General features: G+C 39.6%; 2 protein-coding genes across 2 annotated transcripts in view; one reads left to right on the top strand and one right to left on the bottom strand.

The window, feature by feature from the left end:
• Positions 1-324: 324 nt before the first annotated feature.
• Positions 325-5,136, bottom strand: PDE12 (phosphodiesterase 12). Its single transcript, XM_009964547.3, has 3 exons — positions 3,866-5,136; positions 2,734-2,812; positions 325-1,986 (listed from the first exon to the last, which is right to left on the bottom strand). The coding sequence occupies exons 1-3, from the start codon at positions 5,072-5,074 to the stop codon at positions 1,544-1,546; spliced, it is 1,731 nt and encodes a 576-aa protein (XP_009962849.3). The 5' UTR covers positions 5,075-5,136; the 3' UTR covers positions 325-1,543.
• Positions 5,137-5,292: 156 nt separating this feature from the next.
• The window catches only part of DNAH12 (dynein axonemal heavy chain 12), a 74,412-nt gene continuing 56,720 nt past the window's right edge, over positions 5,293-22,984 (top strand). Inside the window, exons 1-15 of the mRNA XM_032984353.2 lie at positions 5,293-5,342; positions 5,759-5,830; positions 8,304-8,467; positions 10,600-10,690; positions 10,971-10,997; positions 11,934-12,123; positions 13,432-13,507; positions 14,338-14,496; positions 15,207-15,402; positions 16,533-16,721; positions 17,740-17,890; positions 17,997-18,088; positions 18,346-18,524; positions 20,521-20,656; positions 21,535-21,660. Of these exons, the coding sequence (XP_032840244.2) occupies positions 8,304-8,467; positions 10,600-10,690; positions 10,971-10,997; positions 11,934-12,123; positions 13,432-13,507; positions 14,338-14,496; positions 15,207-15,402; positions 16,533-16,721; positions 17,740-17,890; positions 17,997-18,088; positions 18,346-18,524; positions 20,521-20,656; positions 21,535-21,660 (1,776 nt within the window). The 5' untranslated portion in view covers positions 5,293-5,342; positions 5,759-5,830. The remainder of the gene's footprint in view (positions 5,343-5,758; positions 5,831-8,303; positions 8,468-10,599; positions 10,691-10,970; positions 10,998-11,933; positions 12,124-13,431; positions 13,508-14,337; positions 14,497-15,206; positions 15,403-16,532; positions 16,722-17,739; positions 17,891-17,996; positions 18,089-18,345; positions 18,525-20,520; positions 20,657-21,534; positions 21,661-22,984) is intronic.

Genomic DNA, 22,984 nt, shown 5'->3' with positions numbered 1-22,984 from the left:
CTAGTAGTGATTTTACTGGAAATAGCACAGAAAAGGCTAAAGAGCCGGTATGTACAAACTTCTGCAAAGCATCACACTTCACAGTATAGCAAGTACTATGGCAAGAGACAGACCAACAACCCTCAGCAATATGCTACTTGAAGGTGACTGTCTATTTTTAGTAGTATATAACCAGTTCAGTGAGTCTCAGCTGTAGCCTACTGTTCACAAGGCTGGAGCGGAGGTGAGGAGTTGTGCACGTATAGGGTATATTGCTTTTATTGACTTAGACTTATTTTGCCATGAAAGACACCAGTAACTAGAAAGGAAATCAACTGACAACAATGACAGGCAATGGAAGAGGGAACTTTATTAAGTGAAAGAGAGAGATCAAGTGAAATAGTTTTCAGATGCTTTTTGTTTCATATGGATTACTGACTTAGCTTGATAAGTGATTCAAACCCCCTCCGTTTAATGAAGGTACCTATAAAATATGTTTCTCCACATCCAAATTATCTCCTACAAACTAGGGAAGACTAGACTATTTCTAGAAGGAAAAAAAAATGCAGGTAAAAGCACTTAAAAATTCAGGACATCTTTGTATGCAATAGAGGAACAAAACAGAAAAATTGTGATGAAGGTTTGCAAGTCACTTGTGTCTCTTTTTAGAGATTCTGGCACAGACAGCTAATGTACCACATGAACTATGCTGTATCTCCCACTACCCAAAACCAGACTATATTGTCAAAAAGCTCCCCCCATCCATAGCTGGCTGTCCTAAACTTCAGTATTTCTTTTAGTGCCTATGACTATAAACAACAGAAGAAATGGATATTCAAAGTAGATGCTACCTCTGTATGCAGTCCAGTTTTACCAGGTGCTGAAGTTACCCTCATTACTTCTATTAAGTGGGCAAGCTAAATGCTTCCAAATCAACTATACCCTTGAATATAACATGGTTGATGGTTGACAGAGTATCTATTCACTGGTAATTTAAGAACATCTTTTCAGAAGGCAGTCAGTAGAAGTACACTGTTCGTGCCACTCCCTAAAAAATTGGGACACAGTACTGATATGTGAAAAAAGCAACTTCTGCACTTATTGCAACTTCTGAACTTATTTTTTTGAAATTGTGTTTTCATGACAGTAATTACAATGAGGTTGAATCAACTAAATCCATCTGTTTACAGGTTGTGTTGGATTCTTAATTAAGCAGGGTTCAGTTTGTACAGTGTCTTATAAATCAGATTAAATTCTATATTTAATTTTAACAAAATAATTCTTAATCCTTTAAAAACACCAATAAAAAGGTGTATGATAATCCAATTTTCAAAAACCCCTATCTTAAATATATTTTTCCTATTAGCATATAAAAAGGGAAAGCTGTCATGCAAACATTCTGAAGAGTGATAATACTCAGTAGAACCATGAAACACATGAACTTCTCAGTAATCATTCTAACTTTCCTTTTAGTAGCATACACGCCAGGGTGTAACATCAGTTCCCCAACAGTAAATTAAATTTCTTGTTTGAAAACCCCCAAAAGCACCATGTAAGAGCTGATCTATTTCCACTTTAAGTCGCATATTAGTGCTATATGATCAGAAGGATGTGAAACACTTGGCAAAGCCTGATGGGTTGTTACTTCTTCATGACTTGGCAATGGAATGACCTGTTCAACCTCTAGAGCATTTCTGTCAATGAAAATGTAGTCCAGGCATCCATGAAACCCACCAACGTAGTTTGTATAAGCAGGTTCTCCACAAGCACTTAGCAGTTTGAAGGGATGGCTTAGAGGCATATTGCACTTTTCTTCTTCACCATTTGAGACCCAGTCTTCATGATCTTCAGCAATGCCACCACTATTAATGAAACTGTAAGTTCCCGAAGATGGTGTACTATTAAAATCTCCACAGAATATGACTGGTATACTGGGATACAAGTCCCATGCTATGTGCTTGATGTGAGACAAGGCTACAGCGATTTGGATGAGACGGATGTTCCCACCTAAGAATATAAGAAAGTATTACTTTCGATACTTCACAGTAGCATTGGAGGAATTTTTCAAGTTGCTCATTTAAGCATACATCATGTATAGCTCTGAAACAGCCATCTCATTTTAAATTTTCTGTGCACTACATTTTAGAATAGTTTTCATAATAAAGCCTTTGAAGTGTGTAACCATGAAAGTTTTAGAGAGGCAGACAATGTTTTAATTTGAACTCAGACATGCAAGAACTCTCAGCCTTAAACGCCCATATTACAGCAGCTTTCCCTTTCATGGCATCTGCCCTAATAATGTGCCTGAAAGACACAGAACCAAAAGACAACTCATTTTAAAGAGGAGAATCTCTCCTAAAAGCTTCTGCAGCCCCATCTGGTTGCTCCCCTGGCAGTGTCCCTGTATAGCTCCTTCAGGCACAATGGGATGGGAAGCCATGAGCATACACAAAGCTATCTGCATTTTATGGTCTACTCTTTGGGTGAATTGTATGTAGCATGACTTGGCTTACTTTCAGCTGTATTCTACTCCCAAACAGACTAGAACAATCTTATTCTGAGAAAAATAAACAAACAGCCCTAGGAGCCTGGCTTGATTCATCCAGACAAGAAGCAAGGCAGGAAACCCCCAGTTCCAGGAAAAAAAAAAAAGGTTATAGCTGCAAAAGAATGGAGGGAAATCTCTTCTCCCTAGGAAGGACAAAAACCTATACAAACCCAGTTATCTTACATACAGGAACATGACAAAATTACCTTTTGGGTGCCAGTATAGGTGGGTATTAGCTACACAAATCTTCCTGGATGGATCAGTTGTAGACTGAAGAACTGAAACCTTCAAGAGAAAAAGCCATCTTTAGTAAGTATAGAGAGGTTATGTATTTTGAAAAACGCAATACCTTGTGCCTTCACGGCAATCTAGTCCAACAGATCTGATGCTTATAACTAATGTATTTATTTATCTTCTACATAAGTGAAGGGTATCAGACAATATAGTACCACTACATCTAGGTATTTGTCAAATGTTCTTTTGTCCCTAAGTGTCTGGTTTGGCTGTGTTTTTTCCTTCAATGCACTCCATGTTTTTTTCATGAGACACTGCTAATGCTGTACCATTCTTAACTACTTTTATTTTCTATTCTGCCACCTCTGCAACAGAATTTGAGCTCTAGCTCTGGCTTTAGCAAGCAAACTGTAGCATTGCACAGTTGTTGAACATAAGTTTTGAGGTGATTTCAGTTATCATGGGAAGTTTGATAGTCCTACTCAGATCACAAGTAGGAAAGTTTTACCAGTGTTTCTGAAATTCCTGACACAGGCCTCTATCTTACACATTTGTACTTGCACAACAGCTCTGCTGGCAGACCCACTGGCAACAACAAGCTCACAATCCTGCCCAACCTTATTTCTCTCCCTTACTATCAGTTTCTGAAGCGGCATTATTAAAGCCAGCTAAATTAACCTCATCTCATTTAGGACTGATTTACAAGACTTAAGTTTTATGAAACACATGTTCTAACATACGAGAGTATGCAGTGAAAAACTCGGCAGCCAATATCACCAACCACGAATTGATACCTGGCCCAGGATGTCAACAACTGTCTTAATCTTAAAACAAAGACAATAATTTTGACTTTTTTTATCAAATTTGGGTAATTCTATCTATCCCGTTCAGTGAAGTCTCAACGTTTTGTTCTTGTTCCTAAGTTGCTCTTCTGCTCATTACCCAAGCTAACAGAGAACACAGAACTGTTCTACGTTTCAGATTGTTAATCCCTCACCTCCCTTCTGTAGTCTGACCCCCAACAAAGCTAGCTTGGCTGCACCTGCCTGGAGACAGTGGGAGGAGGAGAGGGGAGCGAGGAAGAATATGTGTAAAGGCCAGTACCTGCAGCACAGACGACCGCTGCAGCACCTTCTCCTGCACCACGGGGTACTTGGCCAGCTTGTCACACAGCTCCTCGTGCAGCGGGTCCGAGAGCAGGGCTTCGCTGAAAGCTACGTCGTGCTGGCTAAGGAGGCTGAACTTGTCCCTGCGGTAGAAAGTGGCCAGGCCTTCGTGCTGCTTCTCCTTGATCTTGAAGAGCCCTTCGAGTCCAAAAGCATCCAGGGCTGGAACCAAGCTGTCCACGAAGACGGACTTGTCCACTTCTTGCAGGCAGATGAGGTCGGCGCTGTAGCCCGCCAGCTCCTTCTTGAGGAGGTTCTGCCGGTAGTCGAGCTCCAGGGCGTAGGGAGCGCAGTAGGGGTAGAGCACGGTGCGGGAGAACTCCGTCTGGGCGTAGGCGTCGGCCAGGATGTTGTATGAGACGGCGCGCAGAGAGCCCTCCCCGCAAACCTTCCTGGTGTAGAGGTGCCGGGAGTCGAAGGTGCAGGCGCCGGGGCCGGCCTCCACCGGGCCGCTGCTCTCCACCTCGCGGGGCAGCCCGTAGCGCTGCGCCCCGTCCCCGGGCGTGCAGCGCAGCTTCAGCCGCAGCCCCACCAGCGCGTTGGACGGCGTGAAGACGCGCTCGGCGCCCGCCGCCTCCACCCAGGCCGGGCCGCCGTCGCCCGCCGCCGCCTCCCGCCGCTCGCGGAACCAGCGGAAGAGGCAGTGCTGCGGGGCGGCGAACTCGGCGCTCACCTTGGGGCAGACGGGGAAGCCGGCCAGCAGCGAGCGCGGCAGCCGGAGCTCGGTGAGGGCCGGCGGGTTGCGCTCCACGCGGTACTGCGCCTCCCCGATCTGCAGCACGGCGCCGTCCTGCCAGGCCGCCGCGTTGGGCACCTCCTCGCCCACCGCCTCCCCGTCGCGGGAGAACAGCCGCACGGCCGGCGCCGCCGCCGCCGCCGCTTCCCCCGCCGGGCCGCCCTCTGCCCGCGCCTTCTTGCTCTTCTTCGCCGCCTTGGCGCGGCCCTTGGCGGCGTTGGTGGCGATGCGGGCCAGCGCCCGGCCCAGCGGCTCGGCCTGGTCGCGCTGCATGTGCTTGGCGCTGCCGTCGGGGAGCACGAACCGCAGGCTCAGCTTGGGCTCGGACGGCAGGCAGCGCACCACGGCCCGCTCCATGGCGGCGGGCGGGCCGCGGAGCCGCCGAAGGGCGGAGCGCAGCGCGCGCCACATGGAGCCGGCCGCTGCCCGCCGGGGCGCGCCCGGAAGCGACGCGGCTGCAGCGGCGGCGCGCGCCCAACCCTCGCTGCTCGCGCCCGGCCTGAGGGGCGGGGCGGCGCCGCCGCCTCAGCGCCTTCCCGCCCCCCGCCACGGGGTGCGCTCGGCCGCTTCCCGGCGGGGCAGGTGAGGGCGGCGGGAGGAGGGGCGGGGGCTGGTCCCGCCTCCTCGGGGAAGGGGCCTCCCCATCTGCCCTGCAAACGGCTGCCCGCGAAGAGAGGGGGTCGGTCCCCCGCATAGCGCGCGAGTGGGTGCGAACTGCGGGGGGGTGAAGCGAGGCTTGGGGCTTGTTCTGTTTGTGAGGAAACATTCCGGGTCTGGGTTGAAACTCCGGGCTGCGCAAACGTGTCCGGGAGGCGCCCACGGCTTTGGAAAACGCAGCTAAAAATCCTCTCCAGCTGTTTTTGCAGTCGCTGCTCGCGGGGCTCTGCCGGCACAGATACAAAATTAGGATTTTTAAAGACTCGGTCAAATACGAGCGAATGGATAGTCAGTCGCTGGAATTTCTTAACATTTCCACTTAGAGTTTTACAAAACGTAGAAGCTTAGCAACAGCTCTCTGACGCGTGAGGGTATTATAGTTTCCTAGGCATGCTTGCTGTGATCTGCAACAAGGAAGTTTTTATCTGCTTTGTGCAGGCGCAATACTGCAGCAGAGAGACTGACTTGCTTAGGCTGTATTAAGCCCTGTGTCAGACTAGGGAGGTTAAGGTAAGATATTTCCAAGTCTCTGCTTCTTTTCTTCTTTTTCCCTTTTTTTTTTTTTCCTTTCTTATTCTTTTTCCTTTTTTTTTTTTTTTTTTTTTTTTTTTTTTTTTTTTTTTTTTTTACCACAAGAGCATCTTAGTAGTCTGGTATTGTGCGAAGTGCAATAAGCACCCTTTCTGTAAATAGCCGTTGCATGCGCACTCTGCTGGGGCAGGCGCGCCTCGGTCGCAGGCGGGCTCCCGGCAGCTCAGCTCCCTCCCGCGGGCAGCGTCCCGCTTTGTTTCCCAGGGCGAAGCCCGCTCTGCGGGGGCCCGGCCGCGGGGTAGGGGCGAGCCGAGCGGGGCGGCGCCTCTCCGGCCTTCGCAGCCCCGCGGCGGGCTCGTCGTGAGGCGGGACCGCGGCCCCGGGAGAGGTGAGCGGGGGCGGCCGCGGGGGTTGATGCTGCTCTTCCCCACGCAGCGCCAGGCCTGTGTCCGCGGGCGCGGCTGGGCTGAGGGAGCGCCGGGAACGGGTGGTAGCGTCGCGGCTCTCTTTAGCTGAGATTTCTTTCCTTTGATGCCTCCGACACCACCCGGTTTAATTCATTTCTAGGACATACCGCTGATTTAGGAAGTAGCCTTGGCTTTCTGGTCCCCTGTGAGAACCCCTGAAAGGCACTTGGGAGGTTGTGCATCGTGTTTCCAGGGAAACCCTACCGTCAGTCCTTCGGGGTAGCGCTCCTCTGCCACAAGCAAGACTTAAGCCGCTGTAGAAGGATAGTCTTGTAGTGAAACTGAGCCTAGTCACGCAGCAGGGTTTTTCCTTTTTTTTTTTTTTTTTTCTATTTTCTGTCTTTATACGAGGCAATTATCAAACTTTGGCTGCCAAGTATCTTTAACTGTGGTTACCCAATTATCTTTCCCACATTTTCATCCTGACCCCAGACTAGGGTTCTTATTTCAAATCCATACCTGTCTCCACTTTCCCGTTGCACAATTCAACTACCCACAGCTGTGGTCAGAACCAAAACTTCCATCAGCTTAACCAGAATCCCATATCCACCCCACCAGTTTGCAAGCCTTCTTTTCACTGGGATTCCACATCCACAAACTAGGATCTAGCTGCATCCCCTCATTAACACCTTGATTTCATTTTTTTGTTTTAGTAGTCTCAGGTTAGTTTTTGCTCAATTTAGCCTTGCTTCTGAAGATGCACAACTCGACGTACTCTAAGTCAATAATATCTAGAGAGCCCAGAGTTGCTGCGGCTTACGGGAGTAAAGTACTGTCAAGCACCTGCTTGGTATTTAGAGGCACTTGTTCTGGTAGTGTAGAGAAGCATTTCCAGGCAGGCAGTTGAAAAGAAACTGCCCTGCTCTGCCTTAGGTACACACATAAAACATTGTCACTGGGGTTTGTTGATGGAATATATGTTTATATGCAAGATAGTGATCTCAAGCAGCCTGCGAAGTCCACCACAAGACTTTTCAGCATCACAGAATTATTTCTGAACAGTCTCCAGTTTTACACTGCTTTTTGCAGGATGATCATGCAGTTTCTTAACTTTTCCATGTATGGAATAGAACTTTTAATGACTACTTTGCACATAGAAAATAAGGTTAATTCTTTTTTTTCTTTCTTTAAAAACATGAAAAATAGGGTGTTGTTTTAATATAATTGCTTTCTTGATAACTTCCTGCACTTGGCCTCGCTTTAATAGTGATACTGTGTCTAAAGAACTTTCTTATCGTTTTGCTCCTATTTGTTTCACTATAAATCTACGTTGATGTCATTATGATGATTTCTTTTCCTTTAAAGACTGCCTCTCACTTCAGTAGAATTCTAGGATCTCATATTTGAAAATTTACTCCAGCTTTATCTTCACAGTAATACCAACCATCAAGGATGTTTGGGGCATTTTTTTTCCTCAGAACTTTAGGGGCTATCCTTGTCTGAATGTGTTCCGCCTTATCTGGCATGGGTGAACTTAATGAGGCAGTAACCTTTTTTTTAGTGACCAGACAAGAAAGGAGTAGGTAGTCACCTATGGAAGCCACAGGAACAGCAGCGGTGCCTCAGGCCCCATCAGAACAGGAAACGTGCCTCCATCAGGGCGAGTCTGGTGCAGTCTGCCAGGGGGTTTCATAGCCTGCTGTTCTGGTGTCTTCTGTGCTGTGTACAGCTGGTAGATGAGCACTTAGATTTGCAATAAAACTTTACTTTTATCCAATGAGCTAATCTTGAGTTAACAGAACCGTACCATCGATTTTTACTACTGCAGACTTTATGTACCCACTTTCTGTTGACCTTTGCCATTTGAGCGTGTACAGTATTTTTCTGTTTTCTGAAAGCTAAACTTTCATACCTAGACTGCAGAAATCCCTGAGGCTACCTCATTTCATGTCTTATGTACATTCAACTTAATATATGCATCTGTTAAACTGCTTTCTTGACAGGATTAGTTGTATTCTAGATTCTTGGTTTCCTTTTGGTTTTAGATGGCACACCCAGATGGAGCACCTTCCAATAAAAAGACTTTGAGAACTTTGTTTCTCCCCACTGTTTCACCTTCGGCAGTCACATCTGATACGTCACCATTACAGAATAAACTATTGACATATCGAAGATGCAATGAACAGCAAAAGATGCTTAATCAGCTACTGTGAGTTTCATGTAATTCAAAAAATGTTGAAATTCAAATGAAAGAAACAGTTGTATTCTAAGAAATAATAACGGTGTTTGTTAATTTTAGAGGGTTTTGATGTCACTATTGCAGTGCTGAACACTTTCCTTCTAAACTCATTAATAATAGAAGAACATTTGATGGAATCTCTGGTGTTTTTTATTTTATAGCAGTCAAAATCTGCTTGATGTATGTTTGGTGAGTTGTGAGAAAGTGACCTTCTCATTTTGAACATTGTTTATGAGAGACTGGGAAAAAAAAAACAAACCTTTCCCTTTATGAAAACCTTTTTCATAGAGAATTCAAGTCTGGATTGCTTGCTTTTGTATGAATGATCCAAAATGGGTCGCCTTCTAACAGGCTTCTTTGTCACTACTGTAACGCGTTTGCTGCTGAGCTTAGTGATCTGTGTCGTTGCAAGAGGAGCACAGCTGCCAAGATGATTAGTACAGTCACATGAAATTGTCTTTCAAGATTTTCATTTGCAAAGGAGGAAAGACAATAGGAAAAGGCGGCTTTGATGTAATTGTTGTAGATCTAATAGAAAGTTAGGTTATTTTTTAAAAATTTTATTTTTCTGATAGAAATCTATTCCTGAAATACATATTTTCAGGAACTTACTGAAGAATCTCTAGACATGTTGATTATCTTGGCATAAATATGACAGGGTTATGTGGGATAAGGTTGCACTGTTTATAATAGTATTGTGAAATATATAGCAACTTGCCTTTTCATGTAAAAAAATTAAAAGGTAAGGACATCTAATGGTATTTGATAGGATTAAAAAGCACAGAAAAAAATTATTTTGGCCTTCAGAAGAAGAAATGGAAATTGAAGACCTACGTACAGTCTTAATTTAACCCATTTAAAATATTGTCACTGATACCAATTTTATTTTACTTTTTTGGTGTGGGTTTTTAGTGATTCCATTTGCTATGGCTAGATTTGGTGATGGTAACCAGTTACCTAACTAATTCCTGTGCATTTGGTGTTCCACTTCAGTGACTAAATTTTTAAGTGTCCAAGTATTAACAGGTTGTTTTTTCTTGAAAGACAATTTTATGTGTCTAAATCGTTGGCTTCATTAGAGCTAGGCAGTGGTATAAAATTAAGTTGCAGGATCGAAGTCTGAGAAGAGTTGATCACAGAGGGGAATCTGGTTTATGTCAAATATAAGTGTAGGGGGATGCTTTTTTTTTTTTTTTTTTTTTTTAGATAGTGATAATGATAGCAACAATCAGTTACAGAAAACATTTAACCTATATAGAAGTTAAAAGTAGAGAAGGATATTCCCTTCCTTTAAATAGGTTAAAGGCTGTTATAATACAAATTAACAAACAAGAAGTCTTTTAATTTTAGCTCTTGCAAAGTAAATCCTGACTTTTCAGGGATACTTGTAGTAGCAGAGTACAGTTTTAAGAATGCAGATGTTCAATATGCTGAAAATAACTATGCTGTATTGCTAACTTAGTGTGCAGTAGGATGACTGCCGACCAACCATCTGACGAACACTGAATGTTCTGCTGGAACAGCAGTTACATTAAATGTAACAATTTAGTTACATTTTTGTGCAAACTGAACTGTTTTTTAAATAAGGCCTCATGAAGTAATGATTTGAGTGTACAGCTGAAATTGACAGTCTGACTTCCACTTGGGAGCTTTTAACTGAGTTATATTGAGGTAAGGCTGAAATACTCTTTGCAAGTTATGTACAGAGTGTATCCCAAAAGGAGGGTCTGAAATGTTTGTACGCGTAATGTCAGCAGGACATACCAAAATTAACCATTTAAAGTTTTCCAGTAGTTATTTAGCAATTTATAACCATAGGCAGTAAGAAAGAGCTGGCCATAAAATAAACAGCTTTAGGAGTTTTGTTCTGCCCTTTTTATTTTTTTTTTTCCCCTTCTTCTTTAAGGCATGTATATATTGTTATTGTGGTCAAGATAAACATGGCTTTTTATATAAGAGAAGACAGAATATGCAAAGGCAGCCTTACCTTTTAGTGATAAGGTAAACAGGAAAAAACAGGTTGCATGAGTTAAAATGATGTCATTATTTGTAATATATTATTTGCAGTTTTTCTGCACATCTGATTCCATGTTTTACTTTAGAATTGATCGAGCTTTAAAAGTCTATCACATATCTATGGAAGAAAAATATCACAGAGAACCTGTACCTCCTATCCCGGAACTGCCTCCCACTGTGAGAAAGTATTTTTTTAGTATTTTAATTGTTACCTGCTTTGTTCTTTGTTATTGGGGCATTTATGCCTCTTACTTCCTAGTATTTACTTAAAGATACTTATCTCAATCCTTAGTAATTCATAAATGTATTTATATGCTCAAGTAGTCCAACTGAAATTGATACCTGTATATCTACAGAATAACATCTTTATTTAAGAATAATATTTGTTAGATTTTATATTTCTGATTTTGTTTGTATGTTCTTAATACATTACGATTTTCTGTTCTTTTTTATACAGATGAACAGTGAGCAAAAACAACGAAGAGTGAGTTAAATTCTTACTTCTTTTTTAGAGTATAAGAGTGAATGGTCTTTATTCAAAGAGGTTGAGTATGTTATGGGGAACTGATGGTGGTTAAATAGGAAGCGCTTTTTCAGTAGTCCTGTTGGAGAAAAAGAATAGGAAGCAAAATCAGAATCTTTTCTTGTAGTCCAATAGAAGGAAGGTATTTTGCTATTACAGAAAGTATGTCCATTGGTAATTTAAGTTTTGATCTAAACCTGAAAGGTCATTGCTTAGAAAATATTCTAACAGGCTTCAGGATTTTTTTAGTTGAGGTCATAGATCATACTTTAGTCTGTACAAAAAATAGTCTTTGACATTGTTCACCTGATTTGAAGAACATTTACAAATCCCAAAATTTGTGTATAGCTTTCAAAATAAGACTTTATCTCTGAGACCCACTTTAAACTCAAATTAGCATTGAAATATTGATATTAAGTAGCTTAAGGTAGCATCTATTTTTCCTGGCTGATGTTAGGTAAACTCATTGAAGACTATAGAGATTCAGATCCCTTTTGTTTTATAACAACGCTATCACTCAAAAGCATGAATACCTATTTCACTGTCCAAAAACCCCTCTATTTGTGCATACTTTTTGCCGGATAAATGTTTGTCCAAAGAAAAGTAACAGGAACCTTGAACTGTTTTATTGTCCGTCATAAACTTCAGCAAAGAACCAAGGAAAACGCCATACTCAAAAGTACAGTATTTTGTATGTAATCATTGAGACAGGGAAACCATTTTACCAGTCATAGAGTAGCTTTTAGTGTACTAGTCAGTGAATACTGTAAAGATTAGATTATGTTGCCTGCCCATAAGTATAAGAAATGGTGAATATAAAGAGACTTCATTGTCAAGCCTAACACAAAAATATTTACGTAGCCCATTATTAGACCTTTGACAATATTGTCCTTTCAGGCAAACTATCTCTTTATGAAGAATTGTGTGCGAAGTAATCCGGTGGTTCCCATTCAGCAGCAGTGGCTAATGTCCATTCTTAAATTGGTGCCACAGCCGCTTATGGAAGGCAAAGATAGACAGCTGTTAGCTGAAAAGCTCTTACAGGAGATAGTGAGGGATTATGAAATGAGCATGAGAAGATATATGGGTAAGTACCAGAAACTTCACAGTACTAATATTAATATATTAATGTGTGTGTGTATATATAAAAATATATATATATAAAATAAGCTGTTCTGTGTTATCCCACTGGAAATAATTTTTCTAGATTGTTCTTCCGGCCAGGCATGATCTTGTAATTAACCGCTGACTTCTCTTTTTCTGCCTCATCAGATGTGTATTGGCTGTAATGTTTTAAGGCAAAACTTGCTGATTTTATTTGGACTACTAAAAAGTTAACCAGCCAACAGTATAGTTCAAGCAAAGACAAAGGCAGCTGTAGACTTCATGAGAGAAAGGTGGATTGCTGATGATCATCGGGTCTTTAACCTGTTTAATTTGATGCAAGAATGTATTGCTATTTAATACTAAAGAAAGTAGAAACTTTATATACACTAGCCATTCTTTTTTTTGCCTCTTTAGGAAGAGCAGCTTTTTTGAAGCTCTTCATCCACAAACACCTCCATAAGTTTTCTGATTTTGCTTTCTATGCATGAGGAAGCTGACAATAAAAATCTGCAAAGATAATTATCTGTTTTCAGATATCACTCATACAACTCTGATTTTTGAACTTTTTAAGGAGAATCATGAACTGGAATCTTGAAAATGTATTCCCTTGAAATCATATATTAATCTCCTTTTTATTTACATTTAGAGTATCTGAAGTCTGAAATTGAGCCAAATTTTGTCAGTATTCTGGTGGATGGCTGATCTTTTCAAAAATGCAGATTAAAAAAATACACAATTTCACATGGGACTAACTTCTCTGTAATATCATCTGTGAGATAATTATAGTGTCCCACTATAATAATATTAAACAAAATTGTCATAGATATTTTGAATCATAGTATATCTCATGTTGGAAGGGACCCGTAAGGTTCATCGAGTCCAACTCCCTGCTCCTCACAGGACTACCTCACACTGAGCCGTATGACTAAGAGTGTTGTCCAGATGCTCCTTGACTCTGCCAGGCTGGGTGCTGCCGCCACTTCCCTGGGGAGCCTGTTCCAGTGACTGACCATCCTCTCAGTGAAGAAATTACTTAAGAAAGTATCTAATTGTTTAAACACTAGTCTGTCTGAAAACCTTCATGAACAGGGGACAGAATTGACATTAAGCCACCTGAATCAGCATACATATTTAGCAGAATCTATGATTTTAGTTACAAATACTTGGAAGATACAGTTACTCTTCCATCCTACTTTGTGCTTGGTTCAGCCTGGATAAAGACTAAATACAGTGTCTATTGAATATGAGGTAATTTTCTTCTGATGTCCTTTTCTATTTTTTTTCCTAGTGCGAACTGTTCTTATTAAACCAGACATAGAAGGACTTGAAGATGAAGAGGAGGCACCTTTTGCTTTATTACCTCTGTGAGTAGATTAAGTTAACAAATAACACAGTTGCATGTGTGAAATTCTCGTTGAGCTGCATGAACAGTTATGGCACAAAATTAATGCTGGAGTCCCTTAATGAGATATTTTTTTTCTGTCTGTAGAGGATCTTACATTTAAAAATCATATATCTGAATGCTTTGCAAAGTTTTAGTACTGCTAGTGTTTTATTGCTGTTACAGTTACATAATGACTGCAAATGAGACTTCTGGCTCTCAGTGCTCAGATACTGAAGGAAGTTGTGTTTCAGCCACCTCTGAAATGAAGTATGTGTGTATGGGGCAGTTTGCTGGCAGACAGCAGCATTGTACAGTACTTAAATGTGCTAAAACTGCATCTAATGTCAAGGTTTCATATGACTTAGGTGTTATGAGGTAAAGCCTTGAGACCGACGGAAAGACTATTATCCTCTGCCAAAATATAAGAGGAAATCAGGTAGTCAGAATATAGTTATCTGAATTGCACAATTTGCTGATGCATGAGAATGTGTGCCGTCTAAATATTGATGATACATACTTCCTGTTAGCCGTTGGTAAAGTTAGAAGTTTCTATTGAAAGAGCTTCAGGAAGCGCAGGTGATCTGAAAATACTCTGGAGTATAAAACATGGTTAATCAGAGTAGCTTCATGGCTTCCGCTGCGTCATGTTGAAGATACACATATGGAACTTAAGTAACTATTCATCTTAGGCAAATAAGCTTTTTAATACTATGTTTTATATGTAAGAATGCTTTATTCAAGTATTACTTGAGCTCTTCACTTTTATTTGTTGGTTTGTTTAGGTTGTTGGATTGTTTGGGTTTTTTTCAGAGGCCTGGATTTTTCTAGACCATGGCATAACAGTTTTATCGAAGCAAAAAATAAAATCCTTTCCAACTTGCACATTCTCCACCCCACAATGAAAACTCTACTGGATTTTGGTTATGCAACATTCTCTACCTTTCTTATAGTGGATTTTTCAAGTTTCAGGTAAAGTCTGCTTTGGTGAAATACTAACTTCTGTAGGTTTTTGAAGCTGGTAAAGAAGAGTTTGTTCAATTCCATTATTTATCATAAGGATTTTTATATAACATATTTCTCCAATGTGTCATTTAATGTTCTTTGATTAGGTCACTTTGTGTCATGGCACATTTAATTTTTCTTCTGTCAGTTATATATAAATATTTTATTGGTGCTTAAATTACTGGTAATATCAGCCCTTTTGACTTAGGTTTTGTCTTTAATTCTGTAAAGGTCTCATCATTTCATCTTAATTCCATGATCCCCGTAGAAGTCTGGTTGAAGTAGCATTTGAAAAGTTGACTTCTAGTAGTATTACTATCTGTAGGAAATTCTACACTAACACTAAAGATCAGGTTTCTTGCTGGTTTTCATCAGTTGAATTTTGTTTTTAATCTTGGAACTTGTAATTTTAATAATTTTCAAAAAGATAATTTTCAGTATCTTTTTTTCTCATTATTTTTTTCTGGTAACTTGTTCTTTATTTCCTGGGGTTTGGGATTTTTTTTTTCTCGTTTAAGTGTACAGACGTGATGCTGAGGCTCCCACTGTGCTTTCTGCTAAAAAAGAATGGGTTTGTAATACAGTATAGATTACTGTTACTTGGAGTACCATAGGTTTTAAAATTTAGTTTTGTTTAAAATTTAGTTTACAAAGTTTCCTGTAACTTTCTTTTGTAGATTGAAAGGGCCAGTTGACTGTCAGTCTTTAAAGACTGATGTCTCTCTAAGCTGTTCTAAAGCAGAAGAGAAGATACTGAGTACATGGTATCAGAGAGTTATCAGTCTCTTTACTCAGAAGGGGGCATTGAACGGTGTAAAGTTGGATCGGGTTGACTCTTTTTATAACTGTGTGGCTACGCTTATGTCTAATCAGGTAAGAATCTTTCCGTGGTAAACTTAATGTGAAAATTAGGTAATTTTAATGAGCCAACACATTATATGATAGGGGGCCTGTTTAGTTAATCATTGTTATCCATCTGTTGCATATAAAACAGTAAAGTATACAAAGTGTTAAATTTTTTAACTTCCCTCATTTAAAACAAATACACAGTTTTGTCTACTTTTTCTTCTAGTTTTTTTGATACAGAAAATTTATTCTTTCTACCATCTATAATGTAATGTAGCTTAAAGAAGGAAGTATCTTGGTATTCTCAGGACCCTTCCTTCCTATTACTGATCTTGGCACTTCAGTTAGCAAAAGGAACAAAATCTGGTCTTTCTCCCTTGAAAGCAAACATAAGTACACAGACTGAAAGTCCAGCTCTGTCAACATGTATGCAAGTGGCTATAGTTCTGCAAAATTTCCAAACACAATTTTTTTTCTGTGGAAAATGATACCACAGTGCTTTGTGAGTTAATTTATTTTTTTTTTCTCCCTGATTATTTATATGGAAGTTACATGAAGTGTTTCTCAATTTATTTGTTGGTTTGGGTTTTTTTTTAGGTATTTCCAATTTTTTAATCTCCTAATAAAATAAGAACATTCAAATGAAATTACTGTTTTCAGACTCAGTCAAATGTTTTTCACAGTTCTTAGTTTACTGAAAATGAAAAATCTTTTAACTTCCAATTAAAGCATTTAAGAATATAATAATCAGTGGGAATATGAATGTTCAGCAGTTCAAGAAGACAGGATTAAACGTTTATTTACTTTGTAGAACAATAGTCTAATCAAATAATGGTCATTAAAAAAAAATCAGAGAAAAATTCATTCCTGATATTTAATTTATACTTAAAGTATGTATTAGCAATAGATGTACTTTTGTAGCAAAAAGAAATGCATGGGCTTTACTGAAATGTTTGTTTACTTGTTCATTAACTTACATCCTTTAAGGGTTGGAACTGATACCCACTGAAGTCATTAGAAAAATTCACACTACTTCAGTTATCCATATCAGGCCAAAAGTACTAAACTGAATGGAAATCCTGGCTTACTGAATGAAGGGAAAGTGGGATGGGACTTTCTGTTATTTGAGCTAATAGGTGATGTGTGTTATTACCTAGCTGAAAGAATTATTGAGAAGAACGGTTGAAGTTTTTGTGAAACTGTTTGATCCTGAAGACAGAAATTGTCTACCTTTATTTAAGATGGAATTGACTCTTGATGAAGATAAAATGGAGTTTTATCCAAGCTTCCAAGACCTAGAAGAAGCGATTCTGTTTATAGTAAATCGTATAGGACAGACTCTTCAGGTGTGCTTTTATCTTTATTTAAATATGTAATTGCTAAATTGCTCACTACATGAAAATACTAGTAATTTAGGACTCTGACTGCCATGGTAATGGGAATCAGAATGCAACTTGAGGTATTTATTTTCCATGAACATCCTGCAGGTCACATCATGGATCTTGATGCCCAACAGAATTCCAAGCTCTGAAATTCATTTTATTATTTCTTATTCATAAAAAATCAGTACATCTGCTACTGATTGTTTTAGTCTGCTGTTTTTATCTGCAAATTTGTGTGTATTTGTAGACATAATTTTCCCAAGAAAGAAAACTAGCTAGAAAATAACCTTTTTGTTTTCTTCTCTGGTACATTTAGAAAACCCCAAAGTGACTTAAGTATGAGCATCCACATGTTCTAATTTATTTATGTTTTTATGTTTAACATTGAAAATCAACTAGTTTTGCAGTGTCTACTTTCTGAGAACTAACATTTTGCATAGGAATATAATTAGCAACTTAGTCACATGTATGATGATTTACAATAAACTTTCATTAATAATTAAGATTCCCACAGAAAGACAACAAAGAGTTTATACTTTTCTTTCTTATAAAAAGAAAAGCCTCATATCTCTAACAACTAATATATACTATATCTAAAGATTTATGTCTTAGGAACCAATCTGTCGCTCCACAGAAGACAGCCTCCTTGGGGGCTTTAGATGTATCACTGTGGACTTGAGTATTGGCCTTTAATCATACATGATGGTACTTCTAGAGCAGTGTTTTGGGTTTAGTTTTGTGTGTTTGCACACAGGATAGAATTTAATTTAATGTTGGATAATTATTTTTTGTCTGTTTTACATGTTTCATGTTAAACCTTTTCAATCAGGAAGAGTCGTTCTAGGTGTGTATGAAGCACTTGGCCTTGGTTACAGTTTCATACTTTTCAGATAGAGTGTCTTCTGCAGATTGCAGCTTCACATTTTTGTATCCTTGTATTGCTTTTTAAAATGTAAATGATCAGAACTTGCACTTCTATTAGAACATCCAAACAGTACGTTCTTGGCTAATGGGAGGCACTACAACTCTGGACACTGAGCTTCCTAATCATGTCATGGTATGGGCCACATCTACACTGAAAAAATCCATCAGAGACAAATTAGAAGGTCCAAAGGAATATTTTGAAAACTATGGTGAGTGATAGAAGAGTGTTTAAATAACTGTTACTTTTTGTAATGAGTAACTTACTGTACAGTGCATGTATTATAGTAATATTAATACAATATAATTGAATTGTAGTTGAAAGATATGGCTGGCTTGTAGATGGAACTGCACAGGCACAGATAGAAAGATTTGAAGCAGAAGAACATAGTTTTGATGAATATGCTGCTGTAAGTTTTTACTCTACATTTTATATATAATTTTTACCATGCATACAGCAATAATAAAAAGGGAACAGAGGACAAGGGGTGTTTAGCCTTTAGCTAAAATTTATGTTGACTACCTACAAATCCACAAGTGTTTTTTCCCATAGAAGTCTGTGGTAAATAGAAAAAATTACTCATTTTCTTCAGTGTGTAATACTTATTCATGTAACTAAGTATTTAAGTAACGTCTCTGAAGTGTAAAATCTGATGTTTTTCTGAAGTTCATAGATGAATTCTTCACCCACAAGAAAGAAATCTTGAGTTTGCCAGAGGTGGCTCATTTCCCTATGATCTGTTTGAATTGTGAGGATTTAAAGCAAGGTTTAGCTAGTAATGCAAACACCTTTGCAGAAAGGCTAATGGACAGAATAGTTGCAAGTCACAGAGAGGAAAATAAAAAGTAAGTAGAATTTTCTGTTTGTGAATGCTATATGTGTTAAATTCATGGTAGAAACATGTAGAAGAAATGCAGATATGCCATACTCGTGTTTAATGAAGACTCCTTGCTTAGCTAATGATCTCATTCAAGTTGCACCAGCTGATGTGTTTATTCCTCTGTTTTAGACTCAAAAAGTAGTAGGGGAACTTACTAATAAACTTGGATAGCAGATAAGCTAAAAGATCAAAGGGTTTCATTACCGTTCTGGCTTTTTAAGTGTGAAATATAGTACTACTGCACTGTCAAAGGAAAGACTAGATAGATTCTCTTATTACATGACAGATACCTCTAGGTTTTCATAGATAATGGCAGATAATAACACTAATCAATTACAGTAGAATAGAATAGACTATTTCAGGTGGAAGGAACCTGCAACAATCATCTAGTTCAATTGCCTGACCAATGCAGGACTGGCCAAAAGCTAAAGCATGTTGTCCAAATGCTTCTTAAACACTGACAGGCTTGGGGCATCAACCACCTCTCTAGGAAGCCTCTTCCTGTGTTTGACCACACTCTAGGTAAAGAAATGCTTCCTAAGGCCCAGGTGCAGCTTTGAACCATTCCCATGTGTCCTACCACTGGATATAAGGAAGAAGAGCTCAGCACCTCCCTCCCCTCTTCCCCTCCTCAAGAAGCCGCAGGCAGCAATGAGGTCACCCCTCAGTCTCCTTTTCTCCAAACTAGACCAGCCCAAAGTCCTTAGCTGCTTCTCACAGGACGTGCCTTCCAGCTCTTTCACCACCTTTGTTGCCAGCATCTGGACACGTTCCAGTACCTGAACACCGTTCTTAAATGGTGGGGCCCAGAACTGCACACTCTACTCCAGGTGAGGCTGCACCAACGCTGAATACAGCGGGATGGTCACCGCTTTCGCCCCGGGTGGCGATGCCGTGTGTGACCCCCCCAGGATGGGGTTTGTCCTCTCGGCTGCCAGGGCACGCTGCTGGCTCACACCGAGCCTGCTGCCCACCAGCACCCCCAGTTCCCTTCCCGCAGGGCTGCTCCCCACACACTCCTCTCTCAGTTTATACTTGTGCCCTGCATTACTCTGTCCGAGATGCAGAATCTGGCATTTCGATTTGTTAAACTTTATCCCGTTAATCACAGCCCAGTGCTTCCAATCTATGTAGAACCCTCTTCAAGGCCTTCTGTCCCTCAAGAGAATTGACAGCACCTCCCAGTTCAGTATCACCAGCAAGCTTGCTAATGGTGTATTCAACTCCTACATCCAGATTGTTGATAAAATATATTGAACAGAACTGACCCTGGCACTGAACCCTGAGGAGCACAGCTGGTGATTGGTCACCAGCAGATGTATCCCCATTCACTACGGCCCTTTGAGCTCTGCCCTTCGGCCAGTTCTTCACCCAGCGCATTGTGAACCCACTCATCCCGCAACTGGACAACTTGTCCAGAAGGATGCTGTGAGGGACGGTACCAAAAGCCTTACTAAAATCCAGAAGAACTACATCCACTGCCTTCCCTTCACCCACTAGGCTGTTGATCTTCTCGTAGGATATCAAATTAGTCAATCAAGAGGTTAATTTGCAGATATGGATTAAATCACGAGTGAAGTCATATTAAATAGTTTTGTCACAGTGAACAATTACAGTCCTTTTGTAATGAATCCACATTACCAAAATGACAAAATATTTACTAGTAAAGTGTGTGTATGCTAACAATACTGTACTTAAGTTCATGTACTTACCAACAGTAATTAAAGCATTTATTGCAAAAGAATCCCCCAAAATCCAAACAAATTAATTATTGCAAGTTAATAAACAGTATTTTTCTAGACTGACTTGGTCATATTCACTATTTAGTTTTACAAAGTAAGGGAGTTTGTGCAGGGGTAATACTTAAAGAAGTAATTTGAACTCTTAATTCCCTTAAAGCTGAGCTTGAGGACAGTCAAACTGAAATCTTAAAATTTTTATATTTTGTATAAAATTTATAGGATATGCATGGAATTTGAAACAATTAAGGAACATGCATTAAAAGTTCCTGAGACAACAGAAGAAATGGTGGAAATAATAGCTTACATAAAGAAGGTCAAAATGGAGGGTATTCAGGACCTGTTGTTAAGAATTGAGGTAAATGACTATCCTTTAATTCTTAATCTCTTACCAAACATTCTGGCCTGTACAAATGCAGAATTCATTCTGGAGTGCAGAGACTTTTGTCTGATCATGCTGCATGTATACATAAACTGTATTCTCAGTGTTACTTCAGACAGAAGTAGCAAGTCCAGCTCATTTTTTGCCGTATGCCTTTCCTTCTTATTCCCCATTCCCATGTGTTCTGCACGTCAATGAGGAAATGCAGCTTTTAATAAATCACAGCAAATGGTAAGGCACTCAGTTTATTGTTTCTACCTAGAGACTTATTTCAGGGCTGCTTAAAAAGCTATTTGTGAAAATGTAACACACGTGTATAGAGAGTTTTATGTGTAAAAACAGTCAGTGACTTTGAACACACAAGAAGCAATTTACTCTCTGAGCAGAATATAGGTGATGTTACATTAGCAGTAGTGCTTTGCGTGCGCTCGGAGAACAATGAAAAATTGTGTAAGGTGTGGGTCAGCCAAAAACATTACTGCATAAGAAGCTCTTTGCTATATTTTACGATGATATGTATCAGATTTTTTGTTCTGGTAATAGGTCTGTAAATATAACACACATTTATTCTGAAGAACTTTTTTTTTATATTTTTAATAATACTAAGATTTTTGCGTGTGGATTTACAGGCCACAGGAGTCATATTTAGAGAAATAAGTTCACGAATGGGGCAGGGATTTTAATAACTTTTAATATGTATTTTGAGTATTAATATTCAGTTGTCTGAAGTAGCTCTGAATGCTGAAAAATCCGTGAAAAGTAGACTTCTATTTTATCTTCATAGATAATATTGTCCTACCTATTTTTTAAATAGACCTGAGATACCTAAAGTTTTGTGAAATATCTTTTTATAGGAGCGCTGTCGGCAAATGAATTACTTCTTAGATCGTTTTTTATTTCCTCCCGAAGACATTGCACTGAATGCAACAGTTCTGTTATGGCCAAAGATGATTAACCCTATTTTTGATGAGCATGATGATGTAAGAGCATTTTCTTAGTTAATGGTATATCTTGGCTTGTTAAGACTCTCCACTTACAGGAGATATTTATATCCTCAGCTGTCTAAATGTATGTACACATATAATATGAACCATACTAGTTTAGACATGCACAAATAATATATTTCCAGATTTTTATATCAACAGTGGGCTTTTTGTGGAGTAATTTAAAACTTGTCACTGTAACTTAAAGCCTTCAGCAAGTGTTATTATCTTAATTTGTTTGTGGTCAGTACTAGGTAATTCATAGGGAGGTGAAAATACACTACTCCACAGTTGACTAGTACTGAGAATTATCAAGGGCCTGGCAGTTACAGAGTTAGTGCTCCAGACAGGAAGTCATTTAGTTAAAATAGTATTTTATTTTGTCAGGAAAAGAACAGTGGGAATTGGGGGTTTTAGGTAGCAATCATAAATTGAAGAACATGCAACATCTAATTTTCTCTGTGTGACTGTAGATTACTTGCTTTTTTTCCCACTTGTCTGTATTTATCTTGCTAGCATTCTTTCTCTCTGGATATGATACAGTAAGTAAAGCCTTCTGGTGTTCCCTTGCCTTTATAGTAATTCAGCATAGATTTAATAATTTATTCTAAAAAAGTTTAAGAATTAACAATTAACATTTAAAAAAATGAAAATATCAGTATCTTCTAAATATCACAATTGAGAATTTCGCTAAGTCTTATTTAGATACTAAAGAGGATGTCCAGGGGTAGTAAACATGCCTCTGACTTAAAACATACCCAGCTTGGGAGATTGCTATTGTCTATAAAACATTTTGTTTGCATGTTATTATTCTTGTAATCCTGAAAACTAAATGAATTAAACCAATTTTCCACTTGTACACAGAGAGTCCATGATGCCTGTCCAAATTATTTTTTAATGAAAATGGTAGAACAGAGTGTATCTGACAATGAGAGTCCCTCAGGGGACTCTCAGTAGCCGACTGTCTGTCATCATGCATTGGGCAAGAGCTTTAGGACAAGAATAGTTTTGCATCAAGTTTTTAGGAGTGTGCATATTTGCATTTTATGCTCTCAGATATGAGTCCATTCTTATTCTAATGCAGCAGGAAAAGTCTGGTTCCTCCTTTGGGGCAGTTCTGTTTGTCTGCTTCACAATTTTTGCATGGCATCAGGTCTCCTTGTCTTAGGAGGCCTCCTCTGCCTCAGTGGATTGCTTGTTTAGTACCTTAAAAATAACCCCTCTGTGTGCAGACACTCTGCTTTAGAGGGGTCTTATGTTTTAGAATTTCTGCCTTTTATAACAGTAGATAGAGGTGGGATAGCATTGGCTTTCAACAGCT

Source organism: Tyto alba, unplaced genomic scaffold (genome assembly GCF_018691265.1).
Source record: "Tyto alba isolate M040663 unplaced genomic scaffold, T.alba_DEE_v4.0 Super-Scaffold_3, whole genome shotgun sequence".
Classification (NCBI taxonomy): domain Eukaryota; kingdom Metazoa; phylum Chordata; class Aves; order Strigiformes; family Tytonidae; genus Tyto; species Tyto alba.
The sequence above is the reverse complement of the archived record's forward strand: the minus strand, read 5'-3'. Positions and strand labels throughout refer to the sequence as shown.